General features: G+C 44.5%; 1 protein-coding gene across 1 annotated transcript in view; it reads right to left on the reverse strand.

Annotated features, from left to right (window-relative positions):
• Positions 1-5,684: 5,684 nt before the first annotated feature.
• mbtps1 (membrane-bound transcription factor peptidase, site 1) overlaps positions 5,685-26,052 on the reverse strand; it is a 37,130-nt gene continuing 16,762 nt past the window's right edge. The window contains exons 4-23 of the mRNA XM_066685248.1: positions 23,359-23,577; positions 22,971-23,081; positions 22,537-22,646; positions 20,501-20,617; positions 20,035-20,102; positions 18,881-18,983; positions 17,064-17,215; positions 13,376-13,537; positions 12,925-13,069; positions 11,518-11,706; positions 11,194-11,366; positions 10,916-11,031; positions 10,643-10,799; positions 10,165-10,289; positions 9,677-9,754; positions 9,367-9,507; positions 9,130-9,261; positions 8,468-8,594; positions 8,250-8,380; positions 5,685-6,406 (exon numbers count right to left, since the gene is read on the reverse strand). Of these exons, the coding sequence (XP_066541345.1) occupies positions 6,198-6,406; positions 8,250-8,380; positions 8,468-8,594; positions 9,130-9,261; positions 9,367-9,507; positions 9,677-9,754; positions 10,165-10,289; positions 10,643-10,799; positions 10,916-11,031; positions 11,194-11,366; positions 11,518-11,706; positions 12,925-13,069; positions 13,376-13,537; positions 17,064-17,215; positions 18,881-18,983; positions 20,035-20,102; positions 20,501-20,617; positions 22,537-22,646; positions 22,971-23,081; positions 23,359-23,577 (2,765 nt within the window). The 3' untranslated portion in view covers positions 5,685-6,197. The remainder of the gene's footprint in view (positions 6,407-8,249; positions 8,381-8,467; positions 8,595-9,129; positions 9,262-9,366; positions 9,508-9,676; positions 9,755-10,164; positions 10,290-10,642; positions 10,800-10,915; positions 11,032-11,193; positions 11,367-11,517; positions 11,707-12,924; positions 13,070-13,375; positions 13,538-17,063; positions 17,216-18,880; positions 18,984-20,034; positions 20,103-20,500; positions 20,618-22,536; positions 22,647-22,970; positions 23,082-23,358; positions 23,578-26,052) is intronic.

A 26,052-nucleotide genomic window follows, 5' to 3' on the forward strand; every position in this document is an offset into this window, starting at 1 on the left:
CTTTTCTACCAGGGAACCTCTTGACGCCGTAAAGTGTGAAGTCATGTGTGTCCTCACCGCTCAGCCGTGCCAAATGAGGTCACGCGGCGTAGGGTAACCAGACTCACCAGCGGTGAGCCATTCCCAGGGTGGTCATCCGGCATCAGTGGGGCAGGCTTGCGCTGAAGGCTCATTGTTGATTCTTTCTGCCGAAAGGGCAGAGTGAGGCTGGGAACCTTCCAGGGACAAGGGGGGGACATGATCATGTGACCCTACAGAGGACATGATTTGAGAAATGCGGCGAAGCTCAGATAAATGGTCACAGGGTCAGTTCCCATGTTCTTCACGTAATTAGCCTCCACTGAGGGCCATGGGGCTGAGGGGCCAGTGACATTTTCACAGGCTATTCGTCCCCATTAAAAGTGGATCAGGGATGAGGTTTAGAGGGACCGCCTGCAACCCATCAGCTTTAATGAAATTAGTCCACTTCACACTGGCCCTGGGCCACAGCATGGATGACTGGAGGACTGACGGGCAGAGGGGGTCGACTGGATTTGAAATGGGTACGAAAGAGGAAAGGAAAGATGTTTTGAAAGTGGTTTTGATTGTTTCTGGTGTGAAGTGTTGTCAAATATACAGTGATTGGAATTAAAATGTGGTGCTGCTGTATGTCGCGTCTAGTGATGGGAAATCTGTCTAGCAGCAGAGAAGAATGGTCTCTTCTTATGAAATGAGGAAGGGATTAAATTAAACTTTCCTTCTTCACACCACTGTTTTGTTCTGAGCAGAATCCAAGGATGGAAGATACACCACTTCGGGTAAATGTTTAGGCCAAGTGTGTGTCTGCGAATACAAGGTCACTGGGCAGTACAAACATGCACATGGTGTAATCATTTGGCTGTAGGAAACATTAGGAAGTGCAAATTATTTCTGAACGACATCATTCACAACCTTAGGTACGAAGTGATCTATTATTCATTTCTCTAAAAATGTATAAACATCAGTTTTATTATTTCCTGAATAGAACCGGTCTAATGTTTTCACGAAGCCCCAGGGTCTGTAAATGGGTTAAACCAAATTTTTAAGAAATGTCTCGGTCTGGAATGCTAGGCATTCTCTTTCTCTAAAAAAATCAGCTGAAAAATTACTCTATTCCTGTTCCATAAGTGGGTAATACAGACTTAATGTTGCTGTAGCTGGAACTGACTCTAAATTCGGGAGAGCACTAACTGCATGTCAGGAATCGCGGAGGGAGGACTGACGGAGGCGGACGCACACGCTAAAACACATTGAACTTTATTAAAGCAAACTATAACAAAACAGAGACAGACTGACTTGGGAAAAAAGAAAACGAGTAACAGATGGAACAGACAAGGAAACAAACCGAAACAAGGAATAACAGAAACAGACTTGCTACAATGACGGTGGAAACGACATGAAACGAATCTAAGACAGACTTGGAAACCATGAAACGCAACAATACAAATGATGACAAACAAGTAGTGAGGCAAGGGAACTTAAATACATGACACAGACAAGACACACCTGGAACAGATAATGAGGAGGATGGACAAGGAGGCGGGACAAGGGCGGAGACAAGGTTGGAGACATGAACAATAACAAACAGAGCCATGTGCTGAGTGAGCACATGGCAGGGAAAACAGACACGACAGGACAAGGGCGTAACACTGCATGAAAATAAACACAAACCGAACGTGCTATAAAACTAAACAACTTGAATTACAAATGAGTTTCTGTGGTAATTCAAACAGTGAATAAAAGTTTGTTGTTGTTTTTTCACCTGAAACATACCATTCCATCTAAAAAGACATGGAGCTTCTGAACGTACACAAACATGACAACATTTCCCCACATTCGAAGACGTTAAGTAGAAGCTATTAATTTTGGGGTTAAGAAATATTTTATAGTAATAGCTTTGCTCTTTGTGCAACAAAATCTGAATTGTTTCAGAGATGACAAAAGTCCACAGATCACCCTTTCACAGTGGGAAGACACCTCAGTACTAGGGTTCAGAAAGGAAGTGTAGCTGTCAAGACATTGGAAATAAACAAAATAAGAAAAATGTCTAATCAAACAAAGCAGCAGTTGGTGTTCTTCAGAAAATTACACAGGGTCCAAAGCCCTGACCTCGACATCACGAAAGCAAGTCTAAAGAACCATACATTCTAATCTAAGTGTGTGTGCCATAAGTGCCATAATGCTCTGAGTGTCAGAAATGCAAGTGTCTATATTGTGATATATTGCAGTGCCACTCTGTAATAAATACATTTGTTTTGTCTGGCATCAAAAGCAACGGGTGGGAAAAAGTATAAAACCATTGAGAAACCCCAGTTAGCTTTCCATGTCGGAAGTCTGGGAACACGGCCAAGCACTGTTCACACTCCACCGCGCAGCGAGCCACGATGAAGAATGAATATAAATGAGTTTATTATGGTAAGAGTTCTTCGTTTTGTTAATGTTCCACTGAGAAAGACCAAAGCCCAATAAAATCAACTTTAAAGCTACTCTTCCATTGAAAGCTACATAAAGACTTTATTTTCACTGACCGTCTGGTGGCACTCTTCCAGTAAACAACTTTACCGTGAACGGGAAGGATTTAATTAAGTCTTGTGCTATTAAACGTCCAGTAAACACTTCTGTATTTCATAGAAACATATTCTGCAGAACAAATGTGCACTCGGTTTCTGGGTTATGAAGATGTTCACAAAGCTGTCGTTTCTGAAGCAGATTCTAGGAGCTGAAAGTGATTTGCAGCAGCCCATTACCCCCCCCGAGTGTCCGAACCAATCTAATTACGTTGAACAAATTACTGTCCACAACATGCTGTTACCAACAACGGTGTTGATGTATTGATTCAAGAGCTCTAATAATATTGAATACTTTTACTGAATAAAACTTGCCAGGACAGGGTCGTCTCAAGAAAATGAAAAAGTGAGGACACCCCGTGAAAACCTTTGAGCTTCATTGGAACAGTAATGAGAGATGGAGCTTATTTAACTGAAGAAATTGCATATAAACATGTAACCAACAGAAATCCTGAACCTAAAATGTCTACAAAACGTCAGCTGCAAATGATTAGACCATCGTTAAAGAGGACACGGAAGGAGGCTCTTATTTAAACCTCAGGCATTAGTTCGTTTTGCCCTTGATTGTTGAAGTGAGTGGTGGAGATCTAAAGAGGTCTTCAGAAAGAAGGTTATAGATGCACACGAGTCTGGGAAGGGATGGAAAAAAGATCTCAAAACAATTGGAAATTCGCCATTCCACAAGTGGAGCACATTTAAACCAACTGCCAACACGGCCAGGTCTCGCCTTCCTAGGAAGTTCAGCCCAAGAGCAGACCACAAGATGCGTAAAGAAGTCTCCAACAATCGTAAAATGTCATCACGGGACCTACAAGTAGCTCTTGCCACAGTTGATATCAAGGTACATGCATCTACCCTCAGGAAAAGACTGCACAAAAACCAGTACAAGGCCAAAGTTAGCCAGAGAGCCCCTAGACAGAGACCAGGACTTCTGGAACAAAGATGCAAAGCTGAATTATTTGGGCACAGTGACAGAAGACATGTCTGGCACAAACCAACATATAATTTGAGCAAAAGAACCCAATATCATGGAAATGTCATGATTTGGGGCTGCTTTGCTGCATCATAGAATCTACTATGAATTCTTCACCAGAGGGTGCTGGAGGAAAATGTGAGACTACCTTTCCAAAAACTGAAGCTGAAGTGGACGTGGACCATGCCACATGACCGTGACCCAAAACATTCCAGTGAATCAACCAAGGAATGGCTCAAAAGTAAAAAAAAAAAAAAAAAATGGAGAGTTCTGGAACGGCCAAATCAGAGCCCGGATCTTAATCCTACTGAGATGCTGTGGGGTGAGCTGTGCATTCAAGAAACCCCTCAAACTTCGCACAGCTGAAAGAATTCTGCATGGAGCAGTGGGAAACACCTTCTCCCAGTCGAACACTGGTAGGTAGCTACAGGAAATAACATTTTCCTCACAAGAAATGTACGTTTTTGTTCATTACATTTTACAACGTATGTTTACAAATAATGTCTTCAGTTTTATTCGTTTAGTTCCATAAGCTCCGTCTCAGTGCTGTTCAAATGAAGCTTAGATGTCCGTATCTTTAAATATGTTCAAAAAGAAGATTGTCATGGGGTGTCCTAACTTTGACACATGACTGTAGCTCCAGGTGTTAGTGCCATATAAAAAGCAACAGCGGACTATGGCTCTCTTTGAATGATAGCATTTGTTAGCGGAGCTAAACTCATTTATAAACTTCAGAAAGGACACACGCCACTCAGTCAAACACTGAGCGAGGCTGACAGCTCCATCCGTCTTGTGTATGGAAGCTCACAGAGGATAGAGCTGTTCTGTCCATCATGAGTCAGGTAAAGCCAAACACTTAAAATGTGGAAACACAGCCAAGAAGACTCTCAAAATAAAGACTTTTAAAGAAACACACACACAAACCTGGAGCCCTTCATTTATCTTTAGTTCTCTGTCAAAAAGGTCACATCAGAAACATATTTGTTGCAGATCACCTTCCACTTCACCCAGGGACCAGCACAAGGAGCTCTTACACATCCCCGTGCTTCAAGGTGCAGTTCACGACTGTAATCAAAATGTCCAATGAAAACCATGCATCTCCCAAGATAGTAGCTTTACAGAAGGAAAAAAAACTTTCACTCAATCTGATCTCAGGTCTGAAAAGACACCACCTGTCCATCTTTTGCTGCAAGATGATATGGATGTGGAAGGATGTTTTTGCTGGAAAATAAATACTGGGGACGGCACAGTGGCGCAGCAGGTCGCATTCACACAGCTCCAGGGACCTGGAGGTTGTGGGTTCAATTCCTGCTCCGGGTGACTGTCTGTGAGGAGTGTGGTGTGTTCTCTCTGTGTCTGTGTGGGTTTCCTCCGGGTGACTGTCTGTGAGGAGTGTGGCGTGTTCTCTCTGTGTCTGTGTGGGTTTCCTCCGGGTGACTGTCTGTGAGGAGTGTGGTGTGTTCTCTCTGTGTCTGCGTGGGTTTCCTTCGGGTGACTGTGAGGTGGATTGGCGAATCAAAAGTGTCCGTAGGTGTGAGTGTGTGAGTGTTGCCCTGTGAAGGACTGGCGCCCCCTCCAGGGTGTATTCCCGCCTTGCGCCCAATGATTCCAGGTAGGCTCTGGACCCACCGTGACCCTGAACTGGATAAGGGTTACAGACAATGAATGAATGAATACTGGGCTATTTAATGTCCAGAGTAAGTTCTCTAAAAACCAGACTGTAAACTAAATTTTGACTTAATTCTTAGGTCTACTCATGATACCTTCATTTACTAAGGAAGCACTGCACAGTTTTTTTTGGCCATGATACTTACTGGCTTTTCACATGCTCTGGGGCTGTTTACGACTGACACACCCTGTGTTAAAACACAGATTTTATTTTCTATTATAATTTTTAAGACCTCAGCTATTAATGTGAATGAACGTTAATCAGAAGGACATTAAACCGTGCACAGACAGGGCTCTCTAATATTCACTCAGAACTGTATATTCTTCTCTAACAAGGGGTTGTCCATTACTTTCAGAGTTCCAGAAATTCTAAAAGTGTTTTTTTCCCCCTGCACTTGATCCTGCTCCGACTAAAGGCTCCCTTTGATGTAATAAAAAGACAGAGGCAAGTGTTCTGCTTAATGAAGTATGAGATATATTTTAACATATTGCTGATGCTACCCCAACAACAACAAGGTGAAAATGATGATGCTATTTACAAAGTTTCACCATTCACACACTTTATAAAAACAAGATATGACACAAAAACAAAACAAAACAAAACCAGAGATTCAATCTCAAATTTCGGCCAGAAATACAAAAAAAACGGAAGGTGTGGAAAAAAGTCCAAAAGATTGATGTCTAAAACGCTGTTTTCCTTTGCTTTGATTGGATTTTTTTGGTTGTTCACGTTGATATAAAGCAGGGGTCAAATAATCAATAAATTAAAAAAAGTACATGATTTTGGTCATTGGAATGAAAGGCTCTTTTAAAGAAAGGAAATGTGTCCGTACACAAACCCCATCTCATTCAGGGTTTAGGTGGCAGTTTGATCTTGGGTAGTGTGTCAGAATGCACTTCAGTCTCTAACAAACGACACACACACACACCATCTCAGTCCTGGTGTGTTAAGGTACTGGTGTGAGGCAGTGTTACACAGTTGGGTTTTTGCCTGTGTGGGGGGTCTGCTGTTGCTGCTGAAGGTACAGGGGCCGTTTGATTCGAGGTTTCCTGCGCTTGGGCTTGCTTCTGGATTTTGTCAGCTGCACCACGAAGAAGGACAGCACGACCATTGCACCCAAGAAGGCAAACACAGGGATGGTTTGACCAACGTCTTGATTATAACGACCAGGCATTATACCTGTAGACACAAGCAAACATTCAGGTTAATGATTCACCACCCTTATGACTGGGATTAGGGACCCTTTTCCACAAATTAACACAGTTGAATAATTAGTTCCTAGGGGCATTAATGCCCTGTTCAGAACGACCAGTTTCAGCACCTGTTCCTTTAAATGACATTAAACCAATGTTCACACAGTCCCGAGCGCATAGCAGTGAGGAGCAAGGAGCAGAGGCTCTGCTTTTTGGTCGCTTTCGCTCTGTTCTCTTTCTTCTCCATTCTTACTCAGTGCTCTTATTTCTCCACACTAATTTGGTCTGTTTTTACGCCATTGCATCTCTCACATAAACGCCGGTCCAACGCTGTGTTTGGAAGCGGGACAGTTCTAAAGTCTGCATGCTGGGTGGTCTTGTTTCACAGTGTGGGGGTTGGTAGATTAGATTAGATTAGATTAAACTTTATTGTAGTGCAGTCAATGACCAGATTACGGACGAGTATGTGTTATCGGTGGAAACAGCTCTGGGGAAGAAGCTGCTCCTGAAGCACTTGCCAGAAGGCAAGAGGACAAACAAACTATGAGCAGAGTGTGAGGAGTCTTTAAGAATACTGCGGGCTTGACAAAGACAGCGTTTCTTCTGTACGTCCTCAACTGATGGAAGTGAGGTCCCTGTAATTTTCTGGGCCGTATTCACCACTCGCTGTAGTGACTTACGGTCGGCAACAGTGCAGTTCCCAAACCAGACTGTGATACAGCTGGACAGGATGCTCTCAATCACACAGCGCTAGAAGTTCACCAGAATGGCTGGAGACAGATCTTGTTTCTTTAGCATCCTCAGAAAAAGAGGCGCTGGTGAGCCTTCTTGATCAGGCTGGAAGTGTTGGAGGTCCAGGACAGATCCTCTGATATGTGTGTTCCCAACAACTTGAAGCTGGTGACACGTTCGACAGCCGTCCCGATGATATAGATGGAGTCGTGCATGCGCCTTTCTTCCTCCTGAAGTCTATGGAACTATGATAAGTTCCTTGTTTTGTTTGTGTTAAGGAGCAGGTTACTTTCGGTACAGCATGTGACCAAATGTTCTATTCCTCTCTGTAGGCTGTCTCGTCATTGTTGCTGATGAGGCCAATCACTGTGGTGTCGTCAGCAAACTTGATCTTAAGAGTTTGATACATGAACAGTCTTTCAGTTATGAGTGAAGAGGGAGTAGAGAAATGGGCTTAGCACACAGCCCTGGGGCACGCCAGTGTTGAGTGTGATGGTGGAGCAGTAGGTATGGCCTGACTTAACATGCTGAGGCCTGTTGGTCAAGAAGCTATTAATCAAATAACAGAGAGAGGAGTCAATGCCCAGATCTTGGCTGGGATTATTGTGTTAATTGCTGAGCTAAAATCAACAAACAACATTGTAGCGTGTGTTCTTATTATCCAGATGTGAGAGAACAGTATGTAGCGCAATGGAAGCAGCATCCTCTGTGCTTCTATTGTTGCGGTATGCGAACTGATGTGAGTCCAGTGTCGGTGGGAGACAGACCTTTAGTTGAGCCAGGACCAGTCGCTGAAAGCACTTCATAATGATGGGTGTAAGAGCTACAGGGCTATAGTCATTCAGGCATGTCGGGTTGGAGTGTTTTGGTACAGGTATGATGGACGTGGTTTTGAATCAAGTTGGAAGGTCCCAAATCCCCAAATTAATGTGCACATGCACTGAACAAGTGATTTATGTTTTTCCCAAATGTCCCCTTTAATTAACGCTGCCATCAAGGACCATTTTATTACTCCTATAAGACATCACCTATTCAGACATGTGAGATTTGTAAACATAAGGGCTAAAGCACTGACGTCAGCAGTGAACTCATTGTACCTCCAGGAATGTCCCAGGCTCCACTCTCTCCTGGGGACAGGGGCCTGACCTGGGGGCGATACGCCCTGACGTTGGGCAGCACCACCTTGTCCATGTCCACAGACAGAAGCTTCTGATGCTTCCAGAGGTTACTGCAAAGAGATTAGTTAGATCAGTTTAGTCATGTCATGTCTGTCAGACCCTGCTGTTGGAGGGGTAAATGTGGCACTGACACTGACCTGGGAGCTGTCTCGTTGAGGGGCTGAGGTTTGGCCCAGGACAGGTGAGGGCAAGCAGGTAGAGGACGAGGCTTGGGGTCACCCAGGTGGGCCTCTAGCACTTTGGAGTAGCGGTACAGATGATTACCTGCACAAAGTCAAAGTCATTGTAACCCCATAAACTAAGATTTTACATCTCTCCATTCAAGTTTCTTCTAAGAGAAGATACAAAAACGCCTCCTCTTTCAAGAAAGAGATTACAGAAGATTTCATAGAGCTCTGATGCCCATAGACTACTTTGAGCTGTGTGAGATGCTGGGATTACATGCAACAAAAGAGATAACTAATTATTTTTTATTGTTTTGTTTTTTTTGTTGCTGGGACACAAAATTTGTCCTCATCATTTTCTTGTTTTAAAAGAAGACACATTCCCCTTTTCCAAAAGTGAACACAGTTCTGGGGTCTGAATTAAATGTCTGTGACCTGCTTTAGACAAAATACCAAGCCCCACAGCTCCTTTAAGTGATAATGAGCCGCTGTTCACCTCCACTAAGTGCACAGCAGTGAGGAGCAGGGGCTGTAGTTTTTAAGCCATTTACACTCCGTTCCTTTTGATTTTTTTCCTCATGAGTTCAAGTGATATTTGTTTACAACATGGCGCTGCTATATTCCCACAAGCTTACCTTCCAGTCTCTCCGGCAGGGGCTTGTCAGCTCCTGTAGGAGGAGTCACTTTGTTCTGTGAGTGAAGAAGACTGGGCGGAGTCACTCCATAGGATGTGTACTGCAGCAGGGCGTCTAACAGCCAGAAGCAGTCTACACACACAGACATGGAACAAGACGTGAATCTGAACATTAGCACAAAATGAAACTAAATCAAGTGTGGTTTAAGTGACATCCTAACAAGACGAAGGATGATACCTTTCTGTCGGTGACTGTCGTCTATGCAGTTGGAGTCTCCGTACAGTGCGATACGCCCTCCGCCTTCCGAGGGAGACTGGTACAGTCCAAGCACAGGAACACTGTCCACCAGTGCCGTCTCTTGCTTTAAAACCTCTAGTCCTAGCAACGGGAAAGATGGGCAGAAGACAGATTGGGTTGTCCATGTGTGAGTACATGGGAGACACTTTCAAAATAAATAAATAAGTAAACAACCCCACAAAAACACGGCTAATGACTGGTATCCATGGCAACCACAGTGAGGCGTGCAGCAAGACTGAGCCCTGGTTACCTTGATCTTTTAGGGTTTGTGCGATAACAATCCCATCCTCTGGAAAGCGCGCAATACTACAGCCTGAGGCGTAGTACACTAACAAGAGGGAGAGAAAGAGAGAATATGTTATGTGTTAAAATGGAACAAAACTCTTTAACACGGTGCTGTATCCGTACTCATTTTGAAACCGACATAAAGCTGCTAAAACTCACATTCCTTTCTGCCAGAGGTATTCAAATGCTGTGGCACGAATCTCTCATTAAATATTTTCTTATATTTTACAATGTCATTTATTAATTCTGGAATTTAAATGCTTTTGGACCCTGGAAGACAGGGAGTGTGTGTTCTGTTCATATATTTTACATCACTCCATTCAAGTTTCTTCTAAGAGAAGATACAAATCAAAGGCAGAAAAGAGGAGAAGCCACACTACAAAGACATTTAAGTGGCTTAAATACCGTAATAAAAGACGGATACTGATACGTTTTAAAAAGGTAAAATCCTACTGTCGTGGTCTGCCATTGTGAAGTCTCCTTCATACAGCCCATCGCTGAAGGCCATCCCCCACACAGACAGCAGGTCATTCAGAGCTGGTACATTGGCGCCCCCTGTGTCTGGCATCCACCATTGCCTGGAAATACAAGTATACAGTTGTTAACACCGGCTTCACTACTGCCTTTCTGTATAGTCCCAGGAGATACAGGATTTCTTTGGTGTAATTAATGGACAGTGTCACAGACTCAGTTACAGTGGAATTTACAGAGAACTTTTTGGTTATTTCTCGGCTCTAAAACGCTTTAAAACACTGTCAATCGAAATTTGCTTTATCATTATTATTATTATTATTTTAATCAGCCTGGACAAATGTACCTGACACATCTGAAGAATTAATGGTAGTATAGAGTACAGGAGTGGTACAGCGTTATTAATTCAGTGTCTCCTCATTTTGTGAGAGGCATGAAGGACACCGAAAAGCAGCGATACCTGGTATTTTCATCGTAGAACTTGACCTTCCTCATGACTGACGTGTTGTACCAGTCACTGAAAATGATGAGAGACAGGCCGTTTTCTATGTCCCTGCGCAGTTTAGTGATCTCCTCTGGGAAATACTCCTCCTCACTGTCCACCATCAATAGAGTCCCTGTATTGAAACACACAGAGGGCGTCTTATTCGGCTCATACAAGCTGAAAAGGCTCTTAGCCTTTCTGAGATTCTCTCATCATTCCCAACCACACGATTATCATCATGAGCCTTACCATACTGACTGGCATCAAAACAGGTGATGGGTGAACCTAGAACTTCTACAAAGTAGCCCATGCTTCTGAGGTGCTGGTACATGTCTCTGAAGTTGGTGTGGATATGATCGCCGTTCCTTTACAAACAGATCAACAACAGTTACTGAAAAATAAAATAAGGAACGTTTATTTTGTCCAGAACGAATTTGATAAAACAGCGCCCTTTCTTTTCTTTTTTTGCAAACAGCACAGTTCCCTTATCTCAAATTTAAAAGGATTTTAGAGAAGCATAAACCTACCAGTCAAGGGGGTCGTTCTTCATCCGCAGATTGTCTCGAGGGAAGTAGCCGGGAGGGTAGCGCAGGTTGTGGTACTGGTCCCATAACACCCTCTTACTGCGAGGAGGAGTGGGCACAATCTTCACTTTCACTGGGAGCTTCACTGTTGAGGTCAGTTCTCCTCCTACTGAGGACTACACAGACACAAGAGTCAAGAGGTCACACACACTGCAGCTAAACAACAAGGAGAAAACGAAGAACGCACACACGACAGGAAAAGATCTTAGGACATTTGAAAACGTGCTCTCTATTAGACAGACTCCAGTCAGGTCCCGTTTCACTCACGTCATTCTCTGCAGGTGAGGCCACAGTGACCATCACATGACCCTGAGCGATCCCCTCCCAGGACGCTGCTTTCTTGGCCACGGAGATGGAGACAGCCAGGTATCCTGCCCAGGGCCACAGCACAGGAGAATAGGACACAGCTACGTCTATATTATCCCCATTCTGAGGCAGGTACGGCTGCCAGATCGGCTATGGGGGAAACACATTTATGGTTACTTAGACGAGAAAACATTTGTTGAGTTTTAATATAATAATGTGTTATATCACGATCATAAAACACTGAACTGAAGTTAAGTACATTTTGAAAAACCCTTTGAGAAATTGAGAAATGCATTAATACAATATGAATAATACAGTGCAGTACAAAACTGAGCATAACATTTGAACCAATCATTTCAGTCATTTATAATACATTTAATGAAAATTCATTTTTCATTCATTGTCTGCAACCCTTATCCAGTTCAGGGCTGCGGTGGGTCCAGAGTCTACCTGGAATCATTGGGCGCAAGGCGGGAACACACCCTGGAGGGGGCGCCAGTCCTTCACAGAGCAACACACACTCACACATTCACACCTACGGACACACTTTTGAGTCGCCAATCCACCTACCAACGTGTGTTTTTGGACTGTGGGAGGAAACCCACACAGACAGAGAGAGAACACATCACACTCCTCACAGACAGTCACCCGGAGGAAACCCACACAGACAGAGAGAGAACACATCACACTCCTCACAGACAGTCACCCGGAGGAAACCCACGCAGACACAGAGAGAACACACCACACTCCTCACAGTCACCCGGAGGAAACCCACACAGACACAGAGAGAACACACCACACTCCTCACAGACAGTCACCCGGAGGAAACCCACACAGACACAGAGAGAACACACCACACTCCTCACAGACAGTCACCCGGAGGAAACCCACACAGACACAGAGAGAACACGCCACACTCCTCACAGACAGTCACCCGGAGGAAACCCACGCAGACACAGGGAGAACACGCCACACTCCTCACAGACAGTCACCCGGAGGAAACCCACGCAGACACAGGGAGAACACACCACACTCCTCACAGACAGTCACCCAGAAAAAGCAGTAAATGCTGAGAGAAACTGCTATAACAAACATATGTGTGCTCTTATTCAACAAAAAAAAAATAAATAAATAAAATAGTGTAAGATTATTTCAAGTTTTCACAGAATTAAACAGTACGAACTACCTCAAATTGCTAACTGCAGCAGGAGGGTTTGACAGCACGTTTCATTTCACTGGACCAAATGTCAAACGGGCTTCAAAGTAATCATCAGTGATTGTGGCCAGATTATTGAACTCAGTTATTTAAATGACGTGTGATCCTTCACTGTGCTTGGTACACTGGGTGCATTAGGCACGGCAACTTACCTTGTCTACGATCCTGCCAGTCACACCCATGCCGTTCAGGATGGTGACGTTGACGATGGTTGGCATGCCACCGTAGTAGATGGGCTGGGAGCAGTATGGCCACATGTAGGGGCACTCCGTCAGGTCAATGTAGCTGGGACTGAGACTGGAGGAAAAGCCATTAAAAGACAGTGAGACAACAAGGGCTTTGCAAGATCTTAGAAGTTAAAGATCATTTGCTTCATTGGGTTGGAGTGTGAGACTAATGAACTGAAGTCAACCTGGAATACTGAGTGCACTGACGTGATTACGCAGCATGACAAACAGTAATTTAAAGACTGAGCACTAATGGCTTGGGCTGTGTGCATGAATAATAAATAGCGTTGCCATGCTAACCGAACAGAGTGGGGAACGGGAAGGAGAAGGGAACAGTGTGCCTAAGGGAGAATCTTTATGCATGTGCATATCTCACCTGGCTTGGGGCCGGTAGCTGTTGAGGATCTGATAAGCTCGGAGCAGGTCCAGCTTGCCATGGCCTTGCTCGAACATGTTGACTCCAGGAAGCCTGCGAGCCGACGCGATTAGAGCCTGCTTCATACTGGCAGGATTCACCAGCTCTCGGTTTGACACCGTACTGAGAAAGAGAAAAGACATGTGGACAAACAGAAAACAAAGGGTGGTAAGGTATTAACAGTCATTGACCTATTTCAAATAGAACCATTCATTCATTCATCATTTTTCTGCTTAATCCACTTCGGGTTTGCGCTGGCAACAGGGCGAACAAAGAAGCCCAAGCATCTCTGTCCCCTGCATCTTCCACCAGCTCCTACCAGGGATCCCCAGGCGTTCCCAGGCCAGCAAATAGAGATATGCCTGGTATACTTCCAGTGGGTTGCGTCCTTATCAGATTCCCAAATCACCTCAACCGACTCTCCTCCCTAATCACTCAGCACCTCACCTGAGGTCAGACAAAACCCTCATTTTGGCTGCTTCTATGTGCAATCTCATTCTTCCTTTATTTCCCAAAGCTCATGACCATAGGTGAGAGTGGGTACATATATGGACCGGTAAAACGGATGTTTTGCTTTATGGCTCAGCTCTCGCTCTTCACCATGGTGGTCCGGGAGAGTGACAGCAGATGATGCACCCAACCAACGGTCAATCTCACGATCCCGTTCCCCATCACTCAAGGACAAGGCCACAAGATACCTGACCTCCTTCACTCGAGGAAAGGTTCTCACCCCCTACCTGAAGGGAGCATGCCATCTGTTTCCGGGAGATAACCATTGCCTCAGACTTGGTGGTGCTCTATCTGTATACCGACCACGTCACACTCGGCTGCAAACTGCTCAAGTGTACGCTGGAGTCCTCCATGCAAGAAAGCCAACCTCATCCACAAATAGCAAAGAAGCCACCCTTGAAAACCCGAAGAATACCCTCCTGTCGTGACCATCAGGAACAGAAGTGGAGACAAGGCACAGCCAAGAGAAGAGGGAACAGCTTTATTAACTGAATTCATCTGACTAAGGGCAATACTATTTAAGTGGAAAACAAACTTCAAATTGAAAGACACACACTGACACTTCAGCAATAAAGAAGGGCAGGTGAACAGAGGTCAAGCACCTTTAAGCACCAAGAAATGAGATCAAGACCAAAAAAAATGGAGGTGTGGGTTGAAAAGCCATCTGACTACCCACATAGAGAAGGGGCAGAGAGGTAGCAGGCAAAGATGAGGGTGTGAGAGAGCATGCCAGCCACCTCTCAAAGGAAGAAGAGATTGATTCTGTTAATTCACTCTGTCCTTGCTCCTTCTGACTTTGGTGCCATAAAGGAAATCTATCAACAATGTATTGGTCCCTCCAGAACAACATGGGAACAAATGGTACCAATGGGCAGTGTGCTCAGGGTTGAACCACCTGCCTCCTGTAGGATCTCAGCTCAATTCATGTACACCAGTGATCATTTTATCTCTGCATCCTCAGAGTATTTTCTTTCTTAATTAACTGATGTATTCCTAAACGAGACAGGACTTTAAAAACCCTAAAAAGCAATGGTGTTTTATTAAACTGATTATTCATTATTATTCATTGTATGTTTTTATGTTTAGCAAATTGATTTGTATTATATAATCTCATCTAATAAACGGTTTCTGTACCTCATGTAGCCATCTCATGTGTTTTGAAGTGTCATGTATTTGGAATTAAAGTGTTATTCGGGGTACACAGAAAGTGCCATGAAATAATTGTACAGGGCATGTGCAGGCTTTTACACACACACAGGGACCTGGAGGTTGTGGGTTCGAGTACCGCTCCAGGTGACTGTCTGTGAGGAGTGTTGTGTTCTCCCTGTGTCTGCGTGGGTTTCCTCCGGGTGACTGTCTGTAAGGAGTGTGGTGTGTTCTCTCTGTGTCTGCGTGGGTTTCCTCCGGGTGACTGTCTGTGAGGAGTGTGGTGTGTTCTCCCTGTGTCTGCGTAGGTTTCCTCCGGGTGACTGTCTGTGAGGAGTGTGGTGTGTTCTCCCTGTGTCTGCGTGGGTTTCCTCCGGGTGACTGTCTGTGAGGAGTGTGGTGTGTTCTCCCTGTGTCTGCGTGGGTTTCCTCCGGGTGACTGTCTGTGAGGAGTGTGGTGTGTTCTCCCTGTGTCTGCGTGGGTTTCCTCCGGGTGACTGTCTGTGAGGAGCGTGGTGTGTTCTCCCTGTGTCTGCGTGGGTTTCCTCCGGGTGACTGTCTGTGAGGAGCGTGGTGTGTTCTCCCTGTGTCTGCGTGGGTTTCCTCCGGGTGACTGTCTGTGAGGAGCGTGGTGTGTTCTCCCTGTGTCTGCGTGGGTTTCCTCTGGGAGACTGTCTGTGAGGAGCGTGGTGTGTTTTCCCTGTGTCTGCGTGGGTTTCTTCCGAGAGACTGTCTGTGAGGAGCGTGGTGTGTTCTCCCTGTGTCTGCGTGGGTTTCCTCCGGGTGACTGTCTGTGAGGAGCGTGGTGTGTTCTCCCTGTGTCTGCGTGGGTTTCCTCCGGGTGACTGTCTGTGAGGAGCGTGGTGTGTTCTCCCTGTGTCTGCGTGGGTTTCCTCCGGGAGACTGTCTGTGAGGAGCGTGGTGTGTTCTCCCTGTGTCTGCGTGGGTTTCCTCCGGGTGACTGTCTGTGAGGAGCGTGGTGTGTTCTCCCTGTGTCTGCGTGGGTTTCCTCCGGGTGACTGTCTGTGAGGAGCGTGGTGTGTTCTCCCTGTGTCTGCGTGGGTTTCCTCCGGGAGACTGTCTGTGAGGAGCGTGGTGTGTTCTCCCTGTGTCTGCGTGGGTTTCCTCCGGGTGACTGTCTGTGAGGAGCGTGGTGTGTTCTCCCTGTGTCTGCGTGGGTTTCCTCCGGGTGACTGTCTGTGAGGAGCGTGGTGTGTTCTCCCTGTGTCTGTGCGGGTTTCCTCCAGGTGACTGTCTGTGAGGAGTGTGGTGTGTTCTCCCTGTGTCTGCGTGGGTTTCCTCCGGGAGACTGTCTGTGAGGAGTGTGGTGTGTTCTCCCTGTGTCTGCGTGGGTTTCCTCCGGGTGCTTGATTATTGAAAGACTTGATTATTGTTTGGTATTAACTTATGTTAAGTTAGCGTTTCTCTACATCTAGACATCTGTATTTTTCCTCCATCTAGCAGCATTTAGGTCAAGGGTAGTTTACCTATTTGTACTTGGACGAATTTTCTAAGTGTCTAACTTGAAACTACAAAGACAGAGTGACCATTTCTAATAGTTTTTAAAACAAAACTATTTACCTTCAGACTCCAGCTTCAAAGGACTTAATTGACCTGGCTTTAAGGCCATTTAAAAAAAAAAATAAATAAAAAAAAAAAAAATAAAAAACTATAGCACAGAGGAAACTTGGACTCGAAGCAGCCACAACAGCCCTGCTCTTAAAGCCTCATTCCCCCCTCCAGCCGCTTCAGTATCAGCACAATGCCTCTTTGACTAAGAGAGTGAAGAGGAAAAGAAGGGCACCTCGTGATTTCAGTAGGAGAGCACTCTCTCCTTAAATTTCACCACCCTTCCGTTTGCTATCTCCGTTCTTTCGAAAGCTGCCTGTTTGAAATGAAATGCTTTGGAAACAGCTTGTCAATTCATAACAGCTTGTGGATAAAAAGAGGAGGGCTAAGAGGGAAAGCTTTTATTTATGTTGGCGTAGTTTACCTGGCAAGCAGTGTGACAGCGCCAGCCACCACGGGGGAGGCAACGCTGGTGCCAGACAGTGAGCGGCAGCCTTCTTTCATCCCAGAGCCTCGCACGCCAGAGCCATATGTCACAATATCAGGCTTTACCCTGCCATAGCCACCTGGAAGCTCCTGTGAAAGAAAGTGTAAGATATTAACCATCCATTAAAACAGTACAAATAAACTCAAATTTCCAGTAATGTGCAGAAATCACTGTTATTTATTCAATTTCTCATCAAAACGAGCATTAATTACAAGAGCTGGCCCAGAATATTCGGATATTCATTTGTTGGGTAGGTATTCGGTTTATAATTTTGAGATCTGGATATTCATTTTTTGGATAAATGTAGTGATAAAGGCAACCCTCCACTCCACATGTATTCAGCACTGTCAACATAAAAGTCTTGAACGAAGCCTAAAACAGCCCCACGTTACAGCAACCTACTTATAACGAAGCATGGCAAAGCTACAGGTCATTGTTGTCAGCTTTACACCTCAAAGAAGCTCTGATTTATTTGTGTAAACTCCATGCTCTTAGTGGCACCATGTAGCACACAAGTTAGTGAACGACTCAGAGAGCGGAGCCATGCTGGGAACCAAAGTGCAGCTTTAATTGTACACCAACAGTGAGAGCTGATTTTCTGAACAATAGCTGGCCCCAAATATTCGGGTGTTCAAATATTTGTTCTTTGGGTATGTTTTCGGTTTCTAATTTTGAGATCTGGATATTCATTTTTTGGATAAATGTAGTGATAAAGGCAACCCTCCACTCCACATGTATTCAGCACTGTCAAAATAAAAGACTTCAACGAAGCTTAAAACAGCCCCACGCTACAGCAACCTACTTACAACGAAGCATGGTAAAGCTACAGGTCATTGCTGTCAGCTTTACACCTCAAAGAAGCTCTGGTTTATTTGTGAACACTCTCTGCTCTTAGTGGCACCGTGTAGAGCACGAGTTAGCGAGCGACTCAGTGAGCGGAGCCATGCTAGGTAGCAAGCAAAGCAGCGCTGTGAGCCACGATGCAGCCTGAAGGAAGGGATATTAAAGCAGGGATTGGAAGCGGATTTTAACAACAATATACATCACCCCACTCCCAGAGTATTTGAATATTCGCAGGATATCCCGGCCGAAGCTCTGAAGCCCAAATAAATGGTATTCGGGACAGCCCTATTAATTACCAACTATTTTTTAGTCTCAGAAAGAAGTAGAAGACATATTTAACAGGACCATTACACAGAAGTCTCAGAGATTAAATATAATTATTTAATTATTATACAATTATTTTCTCAGAATGAAAACTATACACCCTTTGATTTTATTACAGTTCCCATGATTTTTTGTGGGAAACTTGCTTTCTGTTTTAATGAAATCTGCAAACATATTTTCTCCACCCCTCCATAGTTCAATAATAACTGAATAAACTAATCAGTGAACAAGACTGGTCCATTCCTATCGTTATGCTGTATGTAAAGCATTGTTCACCAACAACAAAGCCCCCAGTGTAGACAACACTGCTCACCAGTCCAGCCCAAGTCTCAAGTATGCTTCAATGCTTCTTGCTCCCAGACAACTCAAGTCTCTTTACAGTCCATTGAAGTGTGGCCAAATCTTAGACTATAATCTACACCTTTCCTGGGGGTGAACACCATAAAACAGTGGCTCTACAGTTCAGGTAGTAAGGAGGATACGTCTGCCCTTTCTGGGATAAAGACAATTCTGTGGGCAAGCACTGACAGGCCTCTCAATCAGCACACAGCTGCAGTTCAGTGGCGTTGCTATGAAACAAGACATACCCATGTTGTCATGCCCCTGGATGAGAATCTCGCAATATTGTCCTCAAAATCAATTCCTCCAACCCCAATGACATCCATCTGATCAGCCGGGTTGTTTAGAGTGCTGTAAAACATGAATACACACGTAGAACATGAACTTAAAAAACAAATGTCGCTACGATGTAGGCATGGTTTGGTAAATTTCAAGTGAATTTCTGAAAAGACAGAAAATGAAAACATAATCATTTAGGATAAATACATAGATGTGCAAATTCTACAGGATAAGGCCACAATGCAAGATAAGAGTCTCCTTCACCATGCAAGATAATATACAAGCCTTATTAACTTTCAGAAAGTAGTTTGGACTGCCCTCTGTCAACTGTATACAGCTGTAGCTCTAATAGTTCAGAGATACCAGGTGGAGCAAGTAGTGATTAATAAACCATCCATCCATCCATCCATCCATTAATTATCTGTAACCCTTATAAAATTCAGGGTCGCGGTGGGTCCAGAGCCTACCTGGAATCATTGGGCACAAGGCAGGAATACACCCTGGAGGGGGCGCCAGTCCTTCACAGGGCAACGCACACACTAACTCACACATACGGACACGTTTGAGTCAGTGGGAGGAAACCAGAGCACCCGGAGGAAACCCACGCAGACACAGGGAGAACACACCACACTCCTCACAGACAGTCACCCGGAGGAAACCCACGCAGACACAGGGAGAACACACCACACTCCTCACAGACAGTCACCCGGAGGAAACCCACGCAGACACAGGGAGAGAACACCACACTCCTCACAGACAGTCACCCGGAGGAAACCCACACAGAGACAGGGAGAACACACCACACTCCTCACAGACAGTCACCCGTAGGAAACCCACGCAGACACAGGAAGAACACACCACACTTCTCACAGACAGTCACCCGGAGGAAACCCACGCAGACACAGGGAGAACACACCACACTCCTCACAGACAGTCACCCGGAGCGGGACTTGAACCCACAACCTCCAGGTCCCTGGAGCTGTGTGACTGCGACACTAACCTGCTGCACCACAATGACGCCCTGGCTAATAAACCAACACTTTAAAAAATATTTAAGCTTTTTTCTAATTCACACTTTTCCAAAATGTACCCCCATGTGTGTGGAATCGTTTATGCCACTTACCCATAGAGCGGACCATCGTTTCCAATGGCAGACACCATGATCACCCTGTTTGCTGTGAGTTCCCAAACCTGCAGCAAAAGCCAGGGAAGGGTTAATGAGTAATTATTCCCTGTCTTAGACCATGTCAAATCATATCTATGAATCACAGCGTGCTTCATTTACCACAGCCTTCAGCAAGTTGATGTGTTGTGTCTAGGCTCTGGTGTTGTGTCTATGTTCTGTCTTCAAGTCAGTGTCACTGATAGTAAACTAGGCTGTGAAAGTTATCTGCTATTGGGTAAGGTATGCAGGGCCTGTCAATCATGCAGTCTCTTCTAAGAGACCTATGTTATACACAGGAAATCCGGGGCTGTCGTTTATTATTTAACACTAACACTAACTGTAAAGAGAGGAGAGCTGAAATCTTGAAGACATCAAATATTTGGACGTCTGTGGAGCCTGAAAGACAAACAGGAGACTGACGTACCTTATCCACAAACGGATGGTCCATGAAGTCCGGTCCTCCAATGCTGAGGTTTAAGACATCAATCTTCTTCAGGATGGCATAGTTAAAAGCATCCAGGAACCAAGAAGTGTAGGACACCTGAGAGAAACAATAAATCAGTCTGATATAGGAGCTCGTGTCTCATTCGGATTTGTATCAGCTTTCAGCTTTGTTATGACTGTGTTGTGATGTATCAAATCTCTTCTTTTCAGGTGTCAAGTTTCCTGCAGTGCATCATGAGCCACGTGGCCTGAGCTTATATCCTTGTGCATGTATTCACACAAGTTTTTAAACCTATGAAATACCACACAGTAAAACTATCAGCGTTTATTTTGGTTTTTAAAAAACCCCCACCATATTTGGTGTTATATTTTGAGAGATTACATTCTCAAGGCCTAAAGAAATCATGTCTCTCCAAAATAGTAATCTTATAGGAGGGAATCTCCATCTTAACTTTGCAGCATTTGTATTGGTCCTTTCCTCGTGAAATTTTCACACATAGTGTGAGATACAGAGATAACATAAGATACAGGTTTTTCTTTGGACAGCAACTTCCAGGTTCACCCCGAACACCTCTGTCTTCACGGCCAAAAAAACAGGCTACTACCCAAGAGAAATGTAGTGCCTTACGGTACAAACAATGCAAATGAACCCGCAAAAAGGTGGCACAGCCAATTGTGTAATTTAAATGAGTTCCAAACATTCTCTGCATTCACTTTCCCCTAAGGATATGTTTCACATTTGTGCCTATATTCATAAGCAGAAAATTAATTTTGAAAAAGCCTGGAGTCAAGATGGGGTAAATGGAGCTAATAAAAACGTATTCATACGCAACAGAATAATGTACATTATGTTCCCTCTCTACAGGCGCTGAAGACATACCCTTGATGGTAACACTCCAGTGACATTATGAGCCTGAAAGAAGGTGCAAATTACAGGGCAACATTAGTTCTTTTGTCAGATTTCTTTTTTAAATAAAATGTGACATATTCCCCTTTTCCACAAAGAAACAGAGGTCTGGCACAAGGGTCAAACAGCACTGCTCGCCTCGTCTAAAAAGCCCTGTTCAAACGGCCAGTTTCAGCGCATGTTCCTTTAAGAGATGATAAGCCACAGCTCAGTTCATCGCTAGACACCAGGAGTGAGGAGAAGAACTGAGAAGCACAAAATCAGAATGGCTCGTTTTATTCCATTGTTACAGACATTGTTTGGCAGCCCACACAAAAACGACTGGGTGGTCTGATTTCATAGGGTGTGGGTGGTAGTCTCCAGATCCCTAAATTAATGAGGGCATGTACTGAAGTGTTTTTTTCCCCCATAATACACCTCCTTTAAAACAAAAGCCATAATGGGCCATGGGCAAATCAATATTACCTTTTACTGGAAAACATTTTTAAATCAAATCAATTGCATTTATCTTTAAGCAAAATTACTCTCAGTCTCATTTGAGGGTATTGAAACGCAATCATTCATTCATCCATTATCTGTAACCCTTATCCAGTTCAGGGTCGCGGTGGGTCCAGAGCCTACCTGGAATCATTGGGCACAATGGGAACACACCCTGGAGGGGGCACCAGTCCTTCACAGGGCAACACACACACACACACTTTTGAGTCGCCAAGCCACCTAACAACGTGTGTTTCTGGACTGTTGGAGGAACCCAGAGCACCCGGAGGAAACCCACGCAGACACAGGGAGAACACACCACACTCCTCACAGACAGTCACCCGGAGGAAACCCACGCAGACACAGGGAGAACACACCACACTCCTCACAGACAGTCACCCGGAGGAAACCCACGCAGACACAGGGAGAACACACCACACTCCTCACAGACAGTCACCCGAAGAGGTCCCTGGAGCTATGTGACTGCGACACCTACCTGCTGCACCACTGTGCTGCCCTTCTCAATTATACAGCTATATATTAAATATACTGAGCAAAATATTTATAATTCCAGCTGTTAAAGTATGAGTAATTTGGACCAAAAAATGAACTAATATTGTCTTGGTGTTTACCTGATTGTTTGTGAATACTCTGAAGATGTGCAGCTCAGAGTCTGGAGCAAAGCCCTGGCACTCCCTCATGCTGGCTATGACCCCCGCCACAAAGGTACCATGACCTAAACCTAAACAGAAAAGATACATTGCACAGAGAGCAGACAAAACACATGTGTAATACACTTCTCTAAATTAGTGCTTTCCAATACTGGTCCATAAGGCCTCACGCCCTGCACATTTTTAGGGTTTTCCTTGCTTTCCAGTTGCTTCATCTCAGTAAGAGATTATTTGGATGGTGTATTGGTTTTTGCACTAAAAAGTACAAGGCAATGGTTACTACAGATCCAGGGTTGGGATGCACTTCAATAAAACAGTGCTCAAATAAACAAAACAATATCCTGAAATGTAAATTCTCCATTTCTGGGCGAAAACAAATGTTAACAAGATCATACCATCATCCAGTGTCTTCTCATTGGTCCAGTTGGTTCTCTCTTTGACATTCTTAAAGTGTGGGTGCTTCTCGCTTAGTCCAGTGTCAAAAACCGCTACCTTCACTCCCGCACCTGTACAGAGGTCAGGGACGATTATGAAATGGACTCTGGAGCGAACACCTGGATACTGAACCCCTAATAACAGTGTACGGTATGATGCTGCTGGTCAAACTACAGCAAATTGGCAACTTCAAGGTTTTGAGTCCCGGGGATACTAATGGAACTGTCATCTGATTATTGGATGACATTGAAGAGGCCAATTATGATTTTGATTGATAACTCACACCAGTATACTTATAGAATGAGTGAAGGCTGCCATGTCTGACTTACAAAACACAAACACACTCACCAGTGTGGCCCATCTGCCAGAGCACGTCGGCCTGTAGGATCTGAGCTACGTGGCGGGGGATGGCCCTCAACAGGCGGCGGCTGGAATGACGTCCTGTGGCATGCCAGAAGCCCGAACTGAGAGAGAGGCTGGTCCGTCTCAGCGGCCTAGATGACTGCCATGACTGCCACTTCTGCACCCAGCGCGAGTCATTACAGGGGGAGCTTCCATCACCTCCCGCTGACAAAGCAAGAGTAAGGCACACAGACAGACAGAGAGAAATACACAGCAAAAATTATTACAGATATTATGTCACAAAAACCCTGCAGAGATATGGGGCAAGAACAACTTTTGAGTCGAAAATCCACCTATCAACGTGTGTTTTTGGACCCTGGAGGAAACTCAAAATGTAAAAACAGATAATGAATGAATAAATTAAAAAAGTTGTAATGAAACTATACAGACTCCTGGGTGCAGGCTGCATTCAAATTACTACAGGACAAACAAGTTTCCTGAAACACCCTGTGGCCTCCTTGACCTTAACGCCACCGCCTCGGTGTTCTCGCCTCTGGAAATGTCATGCGGGCCACTGACACATTTTTCGCCCCAGTCGGTGACGACACTCTGTCTGAAGGTTGGTGTGTTACACTGCCGTGATGATGTCACTGTCAAACATTGTGATTCGACCCGCCCTCGCAGCTCAGACCTGGCAGCTGAAAGGAATTTTTGGAGTTGAGATTTTAAAAATACCCCTAAACGTATTTAGAAATTTTAAAAAAATTTTTAAAGAAATTTTTTTTTTAGCAAAAAAAAACAAAAAAAAAAAAAACATGTTCCTGTATCTGCTTCATCCTGTTCACCCTGTACCTGAAATCATTGGAGCAAGGCAGGAAAACACCCTGGAGATCAGTGACAGGGCATCACACATTCACATATGAACACTTTTGCACGGCCACTCCACTTAGCAATGTTTTTGGACTATGGGAAGAAACAGGAGCACCTGGAGGAAACCCACCCAGACATGGAGAGAACACACCAAACTCCTCACAAACAGAGTCCCGAGGCAGGGATTGAACCCACAACCCTAGAACCCTACCCTGACACTTCCTGTTGCAACAGAGGCCTGGCTGTTTCTGCTCAGGTATGTGAGCAGTGAGCATTTACTTGCTTAAATTTATTCATGATTATGTTTTTCATAGATTTCCTGTAGGTTTTAAAAAAAAAAAAGGAGAGAAAGAGAGAAAGAGACAAAGGAAGAGAGAAAGAAAGAAAGAGAAAAAGAAAGAGAGAGAGAAAGAGAGAAAAAAGAGAAAGAGAAAGAAAGGGAGAAAGAGAGAGAAAGAAAGAGAAAAAGAAAGAAAGAAAAAGAAAAAAAGGAGATAAAGAAAGAAAGAGAGAAAGAGACAAAGGAAGAGAGAAAGAAAAAGAGACAAAGGAAGAGAGAAAGAGAGAAAGAAAGAGAAAGGGAGAAAGACAGAAAGAAAGAAAGAAAAAGAAAGAGAAAAAGAGAGCAAGAGAGAAACAGAAAGAGAGAAAGAAAGAAAAATAAAAACACCTCTTCGCAGACAAAAAACCATCAATATCTTGTGTCTGATTGATCTGCACTTTGCAGTGAAATCTATCACCTATTCAACACACACTAACCATCGACTCAAAGCCTACCTGCACATACTCAAGAGCTTTAGCATGATTAATGACTCCATCCTCATGCACCCACCTAAATATAATCAATCAATGCGGTGTACTTTTAAACTAATGCATTACACACACACACACCCCGTGTCCTCCGCATCCCACCGTGCACTATCCTCCTAACAAACAGGTGCAGGGCAGGGAAACAAATCACCTCTTATTACAATCACAGCAGAAAGGTTAAACACTGAATCAAATGGGAATGATTGCAGGAAGTTGGTTCGATGATAAACACAGCAGATTTACCAACCCAGGCATTTGTTGTATCAATGCAATCAAAGCTTGTCACTATAATCATCTCCACAATAACAAACGCAACCCCATGACAAATTAGCATTTTTCCTGCCTGCTGTGTTGAACCCAGGCGGCGTAACTGATTGGCTAATAGAAGTGTGTATCTGCTGCTCTCAAAACTGTCTCTTTCTAAGCAGCTCCTGGTGCTACTGTAGAACAGGGACACAGCAGTAATTGACCTTGAGGCTCAATCTGATGTTTATGTAAAAGCAGGCAAGCATGGAAGGAAAGAGCTCTTTTCACGCCACGTTTTAATCCAGTACAGAGTGAGAGAGCGGGCATCAAGAGAGACCAAATTGCCATGCTAATCATCTCAAGCAGCACTGACAAGACTGGCAGCCTCTCTATCCGAACACTGCACACTGATTTCGCACAGACGTGACGAGAGGAGAGCCCTTCAAACCATAATTTTATTAAATTCGTGTCTCCCACGCTCGACCCTATCACAGTTTAATGATAATTACTGCTCCTACGTCCATCAGACGCTGACTCCAGGACCAAGCAAAGGCCACTTAGACGGTTCTGTAGCACGTCGCTACTGAAATGGCATGACCAGCTGCAATTAGCCAGAGAGGGAGGTCTGTCTGCACGCTTTGATAATGAGAGTGCAAAGTGTTTAAGGGTGCACCACAGAGTGAAAGACTGAGGCATAAGGACATGTGGGTGTCTCTTACAGCTCTCTGGGCAAATCTAGACTTCTAAAGAATATAAAACTACACCCAAGATCAA

This window comes from Hoplias malabaricus, chromosome 11, assembly GCF_029633855.1.
Source record: "Hoplias malabaricus isolate fHopMal1 chromosome 11, fHopMal1.hap1, whole genome shotgun sequence".
NCBI lineage: Eukaryota > Metazoa > Chordata > Actinopteri > Characiformes > Erythrinidae > Hoplias > Hoplias malabaricus.